General features: G+C 36.3%; 1 protein-coding gene across 3 annotated transcripts in view; it reads right to left on the bottom strand.

Annotated features, from left to right (window-relative positions):
- Positions 1–491: 491 nt before the first annotated feature.
- LOC105499906 (C-type lectin domain family 2 member D) overlaps positions 492–11,090 on the bottom strand; it is a 28,386-nt gene continuing 17,787 nt past the window's right edge. For 2 of the 3 annotated variants that reach the window (XM_011772770.2, XM_011772772.2), the window contains 3 exons: positions 10,264–10,448; positions 5,420–5,523; positions 492–3,598 (listed from right to left, as the gene is read on the bottom strand). In XM_011772770.2, coding sequence (XP_011771072.2) covers positions 3,460–3,598; positions 5,420–5,523; positions 10,264–10,448 — 428 coding nt within the window. In that variant the 3' untranslated portion in view covers positions 492–3,459. The remainder of the gene's footprint in view (positions 3,599–5,419; positions 5,524–10,263; positions 10,449–11,090) is intronic. The other variant, XM_011772766.3, reaches the window with a different exon arrangement.

The raw sequence follows: 11,090 nt of genomic DNA, 5'->3' as shown, positions 1-11,090 counted from the left end.
GTCTATTGGAGTTTTTTTTCTCCCAGTTTCCGAAATTTAAACAAAAAGAGACAAAATGAGGGCCTGATTGTTGGTGACCGGGAATGAGGGGAGTAAAACCAGTTTTCAGGTAGCATTGCCAGACAAAATACAGGTCGTGTACTTAAATTTAAATTTCAGGTCGGGCATGGTGGCTCACACCTGTAATCCCAGCACTTTAGGAGCCCAAAGTGGGCAGATCATGAGGTCAGGAGATCAAAACCATCCTGACCAACATGGTGAAACCCATCCTTACTAAAAATACAAAAAAAAAAAAAAAAAAAAAAGAAATTAATTAGCTGGGTGTGGTGGCACGCGCTTGTAGGCCCAGCTACTCGGGAGGCTGAAGCAGAAGAGTTGCTTGAAGCCAGCACATGGTGGCTGCAGCAAGCCCAGATTGCGCCACTGCACTCCAGCCTGGGTGACAGAGCAAGACTCCAACTCAAAAAAAAAAAAAAAGAAAAAAATGAATTTCAGATAAAAGGTTTTCTGTAGTATATTATTTTTTAAAAATATTCAATGATACTTATTAAAGCACTGTTAGCAAGGCTTTATTTAGGACCATCGGGATAGGTAAAGGGACCACTGCAATGAGGTTTTGCAGTGAGGGAGAGATACTGGGCCAACTCAAAATACAACATGGTTAAGTGGAAGTTTATAGCCAAGGACCAGTGTGGGAGTCAGTGGATGGAAAATTGCTAACAGGAACATCAGGCATAAGGGGGACTCTGGCTAAAGTAACCCAACAGGATTCTTGCAGGAGACAGGTCAGGGTGAACAGGCATCACCTGGAGGATGGTGGACGAGGAACCTAATCAGATATCCAGAGTGATAGTTCATTTGCTAAAACTGAATTTTATAAGGAAATCCACACATGGGACTAGCCAAAGATTTAGAAGGCTGACTAAAGTTTTCCCAAGCAAAGAACTTTTGTCAGTATGTCCCAAATATAATATGGAATATACTACATAGAAGATGATTTGCAGTTTATCTGAAATTTAAATATAACCCTAGTTATACTCTATTTTTGTTTGCTAAATCTGGGAACACTACCCATGGAAAGCATCCCTGGGATCTTTCCACCAAACCAAATTAATCCAGATATAGCTTTTTAAATTTTTCAAAATTCTGCATTAAAGGCAAAGCTGAAGGTATGGGAATTTCTCTAAGGGCTGCCAATCATTGCAGAGAAATATCTCAGGCCTGAATTTGTTCCCACTCTGAATGTTAAGGTCATTATTAAGCTGCTCTGCTGAGAACAGTAATGTGTAAATCTAGGCAACCAACGGCCTTGAACCTCAAAGATAGTAACCACCTGGGGTTTCAGATCACCAGTTACTGTATCATCTGGAGTTACCTAATCCCTAGTCTTCACCTAGACATCTTAATATGGAAACACTGAATTGCAAACAAAGCAATTACATTGGAGAAAGATTTAAAAGAGAAACCGAATGAACAGATTCTTGCATTTGAAAAGATAATATGAAACATAATTTTTCCCTCAGAACAGAATGGGTGAGAATGCAAACATTCTAAAAGGTATGAGGTGCTATCTAATTGTGGTTTTAATTTCCATTTCTCTAAATGATTAGTGATATTGAGGTTTATTTTTTTTTTTTCTGTAGCATTAGGCCATTTGTATTTCCTATTTTGAGAAAGGTCTATTTGGGTGCTTTGCCCATTTTTAAATCAGGTTTATTTATTTTCTTGCTTTGAGTTGTTCGAGTTCCTTATATAGTTTGAATATTAACCCCTTGTTGAATATACAGTTAGGACCCAAAGTAAAACTTCTCCCCCTCTGAAGTTTTGCTAAACATCAATTGACAGAGGTAGATTAATAGGATAAATGGCAAACAAATCTGTAAAAATGCATGGAGAGAATCACAAAGTCATCACCCCACCAAGCAATAGGGTATAGATGGTGAAATACCCTTGTTCTTAGAGGAAAGGGAGATGGAGAGGTGTGGATGATTTTAGGAGAATAGTAAATAATTTGGGGAGAACTTAATGGGGTGAAGATCACACGAATGGCCTGGGACAAAGTCTATTGGGCTTGCAGAGAAGACAATGGTTTGTGAGAAAAATCTATCCAGGTGTGTTAAGAGACTTCATTCTTTTTCCTGCAATGTGACTTCAGTTAATGAAAACCCATGGAAGGCACCAGAAGTAGCTGTTTTCTTATTTGGTGAGTCTGAACTTGAAGCAGATAAAGGAACTTCAGAGAACAACTTCCTTCTGTGCTCTGGGAAAACAGAGGATTAAGAAACAGGGGTTGAGGAGGAGGTCACAGACACCTTGAGGCTTCTTTGGTTCCACCTGTCAAATCACTGTATTTTAGGGTATCCGTTTCTGAGCCCCAACAATAGTTTGGAAATATCTTCTCCCAATCTGTAAGTTGTCTCTTTACTTCATTAATTGTTTCCTTTGCTGTGCAGAAACTTTTTTTATTTTATGCAATTTCATTTGTTGATTTTCACTGTTGCTGCACAAATCCAAAAATTATTGCCCAGATCAACGTTTTGAAGCTTTCCCCCGTGTTTTCTTTTAGTAGTTTTACAGTTTTAAGTCTTTAATCGGTTTTCAGTTGGTTTTTACATATGGTATGAGATAGGGGTCCAATTTTATTCTTCTGCATGTGCATATACAATTTTCCCACCACCATTCATTGAAAAAACTATTTTTTCCCCATTGCGTATTCAACCATTAGGGACTGGGGGTGGGGAACAGAGAGATGTTCCCCACATGTCACAGGGTAGTAGGTTTCAGTTAAGAGGAACAAGCTTTTGAGATTTATTGCACAGCATAGTGACTATAGTTAATAATAGCGTATTGGATCTTTCCAAATTGCCAAGAGAATAAATCTCAAATGTTCTCACCACAGAATATGATAAGTATGTGAGATGATGAAATGTTAATTAGTTTGATTTAATCATTCCATAGTGCACACATGTATCAGAACATCACATTTTATCCCATAATATTTTATGATTTTTATTTGTATTTTCCCAGTTATTAGTGACATTGAGTACATTTTCATATACCTGTTAGTATAAGAAATAAATTCTTGCCAGGTGCAGTGGCTCACGCCTGTAATCCCAGCACTTTGGGAGTCCGAGGCAGTGGATCACGAGGTCAGGAGATCAAGACCATCCTGGCTAAGACGGTGAAACCTGTCTCTACTAAAAATACAAAAAATTAGCAAGGCATGATGGTGGGCACCTGTAGTCCCAGGTACTCAGGAGGCTGAGGCAGGAGAATGGCGTGAACTCAGGAGACAGAGCTTGCAGTGAGCCGAAATAGTGACATTGGATTCCAGCCTGGGTGACAGAGTGAGACTCCATCTCAACAACAACAAAAAATAAATACAATTAAAAAAAATAAATTCGTTGCTCATTCTAAAATGGGAAAATGGGGTTATCAGTTCCAATGTGCTTCTAAAGATTAGTTGGGGCTTTGCTGTACCATCTGGACATAGGTATCTGGTTTAGAACAAATCCACTTCCTCTCTGTGTAGTACCTGGCACTACTGGCACCTTTGTCATTCAAATAGGCACACTCTCCTGCTCCCAGGATAGGAAACCTGCAAGAGAAGAAGCAGAATCAGTGTGTCACTGAACATGTCTTCAAAAGCAGAGAGAAAAAAGATGAGAAAGTGAGAAAACTAACATTAATTCAACCTCTAAAAATAATGTTGTTTTTCCTTGTGTCGCGGTGACTAATTAGTCAGTGGGCTTTGCTTAGCAGGAGATGTTATAAATCAACTACTGGAATAGTGCAAAGTCCTGAATCAAACCTATTTCATGTCTGTAAGTGTAATATTCTTTCCAGTACATCCAAAGCCTTAGCTGGCTAATGGGAGAAGTCTGATACCTGTTTTCTTTTACACCGTTTCCCAACATTTTGCTTCCTTAAATAACTGAAGACTCAGCAGCTATATCTAAAAACCATGCTTGATTTTATTCCTCTGACTTCCCTGTTTGTTTTAGTACTGGAACTGCAGTGCTATTTAGCTGAGTTTAGATGACTTGGCACAGATATTTTAGGTCAGCATTTGGATTATAAATTTCTCCTCTTTGCTCATTGGAATCACTATCATCTATGATATGATTTGCTAACTGTTGAAACACGCTAGACCTTAATCATATAATATTTCACATTTCTTTAAGTGATGAGCAGTTTCCAACAACTGGTTAGTTAACAATATATTTGACCCATAAAATATTTTGAGAGGCCAGGCATGGTGGCTCACACCAGTAATTCCAACATTTTGGGAGGCCGAGATGGGAGGATTGCTTGAGCTCAGGAGTTCAAGATCATCCCAGGCAACATAGTGAGACCCCATCTCTGGAAAAAAAAAAAAAAGCCAAGCAAGGTGGCACACACATGTAGTCCCAGCTACTCAAGAGGCTGAGGTGAGAGGCTCACTTGAGCCAGGGAAGTCAAGGCTGCAGTGAGCTATGATGGCACTACTGCATTCCACCCTGGGTAACAGAGTGAAACCCTGTCTCTCAAAAATACAAACAAACAAAAAAAATTTTTGAGAATTAGGTAGAGAAAATTTACTACTTCCATATTGTAAAATAGGAAATAAAAGTTAATTCTAGATATTCATAAAGCAGTCACAATGTACTGGGCAGTGTAGATACAGCAATGTATAAATGTACGTGTTCTCTGATTTCTAAAACTTACCATCCTATCCAAGGTCAAAAGCTAATGAGAAAAATACTCATTTCAAACCTGCCAATGTCAAGTCTGGGGCTCTTCTTATTAAATAAAGTTATATTTCCAATATTGATGAATGTATTATAAGAAAGTAGTTTTTCAAAACTGTCTCATCTCTCAGACAAACGTTGAGTGAAATTGTGTGAATCCAATTTTTCCAGCATTATCTCAAATATTTTTAGTAATCTAAAGATCCTATAAATACACAACTGAGATTAAATTTTCTAGTGCCAAACTTTACCCATTTACAAATTTTAAAACTATCATCTTATTTTAAATAATAGGTATAATTGCTGTCACTCATAATCTTTCTCTGATACATCAAAACCTCTGTTCCTCACATCAACCCTGTGAAATCAGGAGGACAAGTGCAATTTAATTTTGTTGTGGAGGTCAGGAACAGACTTAAAGATACTGTAGGGTTTGCTCGAAATGAAAGTGTTTGAAAATGACATAGAGAAGCCTGGAGCCAAGTTCACAGTCAGTCTACCTCACCATGACAGGTGTTGGATTCATTCAAGGAACTTGTGAAACCTTTGCAACATACAAGTTGGCACCATCTTCTTTTATGATTAATCTTAAAATGAGAAATTTTAAAGCATGTAACCAGAGAATACTTTAGATTTAATGCAAAGTAAATTCAAATACAAATATTACTGCCAGATTTTTCAGAACTTACTGTCTTGTCCATTCAGTACCATTTATCCATTTCCATGGCTGGCCTTGCTCTCTGCTCAGTCCAATCCAGTGATCCGAGGGGCCTTTATATCTCAACAGGAAATTCTTTCAGAAAACACAGAGATGATAGTCATTAATCTAACATAACCCATCCTCTCCCAGAAATGTTGCTGCTATGCTATATTCTTAACTACTCATAATTTTCTTCGTTTTTATTTTGTATTGTTTAGTAACACACACAGAATAGGTATGCTATATTATACATATCAAAAGAAGATAATTTAAAACTGAGACAAATTGTTGATAATTTGGTTACTTTTGTTTCTGTATAGTACTCCTTTGTATGACTCTTCCCCAATTTATCTATTATACTATTGGTTGACACCAGGGTTTTATCAAGTTTGGAATGTATGCTGCTATGACATTCTTGTCACTTGTCCTAGAATAGAATTTTTAGGCCCCAGGATATGCTTTTTGTCAACTTTAAGAAATGACACTAGGCCAGGCTTCTGCAATCCCAGTACTTTAGGAGGCCGAGGTGGGCGGATCACCTGAGGCCAAGAGTTTGAGACTAGCCTTGGCCAACATGGTGAAGCCCCCTCTCTATTAAAAAAATACAAAAATTAGCTGGGCATGATGACACACACCTATAATCCCAGCTATCTGGGAGGCTGAGGTGTGAGAATCATTTGAACCTGACAAAAGTTGTGGTGAGTCAAGATCATACCACTGCACTGCAGCCTGGGCAATAGAGTGAGATTCTGTCTCAAAAAGAAAGAAGGAAATGACACCAAACTAATGTAAGTGTACCAAATTATCCTCACAGCAGCAGTGTAGGCTGGTTTCCTTTGCTGTGTTTGCTTGTCAGCATGTACTGTCCTTTTTATGATTACAAGTTCTGAATTTTAATGCAATTAAATATATAAACAATTTCGTTTATTAGTAGTAAATTTAGGGACTTCTTAGGTAAATCTTTTACTCTTCCAAATCATAAAGATGACTTTTATTTTTGCTTTACTTTTTTTAGTTCCTTACAGTGTACAGTTAGGCTATCGATTTGAGACCTTTCTTCCTTTTTAGTTATCTGTTCACAGCTATAAATTTCCCTCTTAGAACTATGTTTGCTGTATACCATCAATGTGCTATTTGTATTTTTACTTCATTTGTCTCAAGGTATTTTCTAGAGTCCCTTGTGATTTCTTCTTTGACCACTGGCTGTTTAAGAGTGGGTTTTAAAATTTCTACATATGTGTGACTTTTCCGGTTTTTCTAGTTATCGATTTCTAACTTCATTCCATTGTAACTGCAAAAGATTCTTTTTATGACTTCAAACTTTTCAAATGTATTAATTTTTTTAGGTTTTGTGGTCTAACATATGGTCTATTTTGAAGAATGTTCCATGTGCACTTGAGAAGAATGAGTATTCTGCTCTTGCTGGGTAGGTTATTCTGTATATGCCCATTAGGGATAATTGGTTTATAGTGTTGTTCAAATTTTCGATTTCCTTATTGATATTCTGTCTAGTTGTTTAATCTCATATTGAAAGTGGAATATTTCATTCTCCAACTTTTCATAGAACCGTTTGTTTCTCCCTTAAATTATAGCAATTATTGCTTCATATATTTTGGGGCTGTGTTAGTAAGTACATATATTTTATGACTGATAATTACTTTGCTATGTCAAAATTTTTATCAATGCATAATGCCCTTCTTTGTCTCTTGTAAAATTTTTTACCTTAGTTTATTTTGTCTGACAAAAATATTGCCACTCAACACTATTTTGGTTACTACTGCTTGTATGGAATATCTTTTTAAGTCCTTTTACTTTCAACTTCTTTGTGTCCCTGTATCTAAGGCAACTCTCTTGTAGACAGCATATAGATGAGTCTTGTTTTTCTTTTTAATTTATTTTGGTTTTTAGCCAACTTGTCAGTCTCGGCCCTTTAATAGGATGGGTTCATCCTTTTTTATTTAATGTGATTACTGAAACAAGGTTTACTTTTGGCATTTAATCATGTGTTTTCTCCATATCTTATACGTCTTTATTTCTCAAGTTGTCTGTTACTGACATTTTTTGTATTTAATTGATTTTTTATAGTGTATTGTTTTCCTTTTTTTTTCTTTTATTTTTTTTTCTTTTATTTTTTTTCTTTTATTTTTTCCTTTTTTTCTGTATATTTTTAGTAATTTTATTAGTGGTTACCTTGAGAATTATAATTAGCATCTTGAACTTGTAACAATATAATTTCATAATATCAACATAGCTTCAATAACTATGCAAACATTTTGATCCTATATGTCTTCATCCCTCCTGCTTCATAAGATTGTCACAGATTGCATCTTTATACATTATATGACCACTCTCATAGATTTATAATTTTTATTCATTTGCCTATGAAATTATATATAAATAGAAATATAGAAAGCTATAAATAGGAGAAGTTATAAATTATATGACATATACAGTAATTCTGGGTTTTATATTTACCTCTATTGTTACCTTTATGAATATTCTTTATTTTGGGGGTTCTGAATTGCTTTCTAGTGTCCTTTCAGTTCAGCCTCAAAGGTTTCCTTTAGTATTTTTTGTAGCACATGTCTACTGGTAATAAAATCCCTTAATTATTGGTTATCTGAAAATGTGTTATTTTTTTCCTTCATTCTTGAAGGACAGCTTTGCTATATATAGAATGCATGGTTGGCAGTTTTATTTTTTCTTTCAGACATTTAAATATGCCATTCCACTGCCTTCTGATCTCCATGGTTTCTCAGAGAAAATTAGTTATTAATTTTATTCAGGGTCTTATGTAAATGATGAGTTGTTTCATTCTTGCTGCTTTCAAATTCTCTCTTTGGATTTTGTCAACTTGACTATAATTTGTCTCAATGTAGATCTCTCTAAGTTTACCCTTTTGGAGTTCATTGAGCCTCTTGGATGTATATATTTATGTATTTCCCCAGATTTTGGAAAGTGTTGTTCATTATTTCTTTAAGTGTATTTTTCTGCTTCTCTTTCTCTTCTCTTTCTTGGATTTCTACAGTGCGTATCTTGGTATGTTTGCTCATGTCCTACAGGTTTCTTAGAATCTGTTTATTTGTCTTCATTCTTTTTCTTTGTTTTTCTTGGTCTGGATTGTTTCAGTTGTCTTAGTTTCAAGTTTTCTGATCTCTTACTTCTCAAATCTGCTGTTGAACTTCTTCAGTGAATTTTTTAAATTATTTTAAAATTTCAGTCATTGTACTTTTCAGCTCTGGAATTTTTGCTTGGTTCTTTTTTACAATTTCTACCTTTATATCGATATTCTAATTTTGTTCATTTATTATGTTTTGGGTTTCCTTTAGCTTTTTGTCTAGTTTCCTTTAGCTCATTGGTTATACCTAAGACTGCTGATTTAACATTCTTGACCCATATTTTTAATATCTGGGCCTCTTCAGGGATAGTTTCTGTCAGATTACTTTTTTTTCCTGTGAATGAATCATACTTTACTTTGTATGTCTTGTGTGTGTGTGTGTTTTTTTTTTAGAAGTGGACATTATGAGTACTATGTTGTGGTAACTCTGGTAACTTAATTCTTTTGCTTTTCAGGGATTGTCGAATCTTGGTTGTTGTGGTTCAGAGTCAATTGGTCATGATTTTTCCCAACTGTTTTTATTCACTGTTGTGCATGGTCATTGAAATCTCTGTTCTGTCATCTCTGCAGTCAGCCAGTTATTTAACAAAAATTGTCTTAAATGCCTGCTTCCCAAATCGAGGAAAAACACGTACTATTTATTTAAATCCTTTGGAAGCCACTTCAGCTGATGAGGATTGACGCAATGATAGCCTACTTCTGTGTCTGCCCCTCAGCATTCAAAGGCAGAAATCAGCAATAACCCTGATATTTGGAGAAAAAGATTCTTATTGTCCACCCTGGCAGCAGGAATTCATTACAGGAACATGGGCAGCAGTTCCCATGGCTCCCTGCAATAATGGGGTGTGGAAAATAGTTATTATTGAGTAGAAACGCGGAAATTGACTGGCATTAACCAAAATTTGTCATCCTTTTTATCAAACTCTTCCCTTGATGCTTCCAGTGTTTAACTAGACTCAAGAATTCCAAAATAGCTACTTCAGACAGTTTTTGACAGTTTAATAGTTTTCTTAGTGGAGGAACAGATTTCTGTAGCTTTTTAGTCTACCATCCTCTCTGACATCATTCTTGCTTGACTTACTGTTTTTACTTTATTATTTTTTTGAGACAGAGTCTCACTCTGTCGCCTAGACTGGAGTACAGTAGCATGATCTTGGCTAAATGCAGCCTCCACCTCCCAGGTTCAAGCAATTCTCCTGCCTTAGCCTCCTGAGTAGCTGGAAGGCGTGTGCCACCATGCCCAGCTAATTTTTGTATTTTTTAGTTGAGATGGGGTTTCACTATGTTGGCCAGGCTGGTCTCGAACTCCTGACCTCAAGTGATCCACCCACCTTGGCCTCCCAAAGTCCTGGGGTTCCAGGCATGTGTTGCTGCTCCTGGCCTTGTTTGATTTATTTTGAAACAATGTTGCTAACTTCTTACACATTTAAAATGGTGTTTTTACCAGTACTTTTCTAATCCTTATTTGCACAAAGAAGCCTCTGGCTTGCTTGCCTTCTGGGCCTGTTCCTGCCAGGAGTGTTAAGGTAATTTTAGATGGTTCACTGTAAAATGTAATACATGCTAGGTTACTCTTTTCTTATACAAAAAAAAAAAAAAAAAAAAAAAAAAATCAATATAAGGCAGATGTCTAAACCTACCTCTTAGATAATTTCACAGGAAAAAATATCCTTGTAGGCCTGAATCTTTGATTCTGACCAGAACTATTTTCTTACCAGTTCCTGGAAGCTTTCAACCTGAGCAAGAGCAGCATCTTGGGAGTCACAAAACCTCTGACTTGATGTCCAGTTCTTGGTGTCATCAGAAAAATAGAAACACTTTCTTTGAAAACCAATCCAGCTTTCTGGGCATGCAGCTTGAAGACATACTGATGGCTTTTGATGGCAGTTAGCTCTTATTGCTGAAAATAAAATAAAAATAAATAAAATTTAAAAAATAAAATAAAATAAAAATTTATACTTTTATATCGTATTGTATAAATTACCAAGTGCTAATATACTCTCTGACACTCTCATTAAGTATTAAATGTATTATTTTCATTTTTCAAATGAGAAATATGATGCTAAATATAATTGTATACATTACATAGCAAATGGCAAAACTGAGATGCAAACTCATGCCTTCAGCAGGGGGTGAGCTGAAAAAGGAATTACTTAACCTTGCGCTGGGCCATGTATCTATTTGGCTCTCAACAGTGTCAACCTTTCTTAAAATATTAGATACATTAATGATAGCATTTGATCAGCTTTGGAGAACAGATAGTTCTCCACGTGCTCTAGATCAGGGGTCCCCAACCGCTAGGCCATGGATCAGTACTGGTCCATGGTAAGTCAGGAAGCAGGCCGTACAGCAGGAGGTAAGCAGTGAATGAATGAGTGAAGCTTCATCTGTATTTACAGCCACTCCCCATCACTCATTACCTCCTGAGCTCCTCCTCCTGTCAGATCAGCAGTGGCATTGGATTCTCATAGGAGTGAAAACCCTATTGGGAACTGCTCATGTGAGGAATCTAGGTTGTGGGCTCCTGGTGAGAATCTAATGC

This window comes from Macaca nemestrina, chromosome 10, assembly GCF_043159975.1.
Source record: "Macaca nemestrina isolate mMacNem1 chromosome 10, mMacNem.hap1, whole genome shotgun sequence".
NCBI lineage: Eukaryota > Metazoa > Chordata > Mammalia > Primates > Cercopithecidae > Macaca > Macaca nemestrina.
The sequence above is the reverse complement of the archived record's forward strand: the minus strand, read 5'-3'. Positions and strand labels throughout refer to the sequence as shown.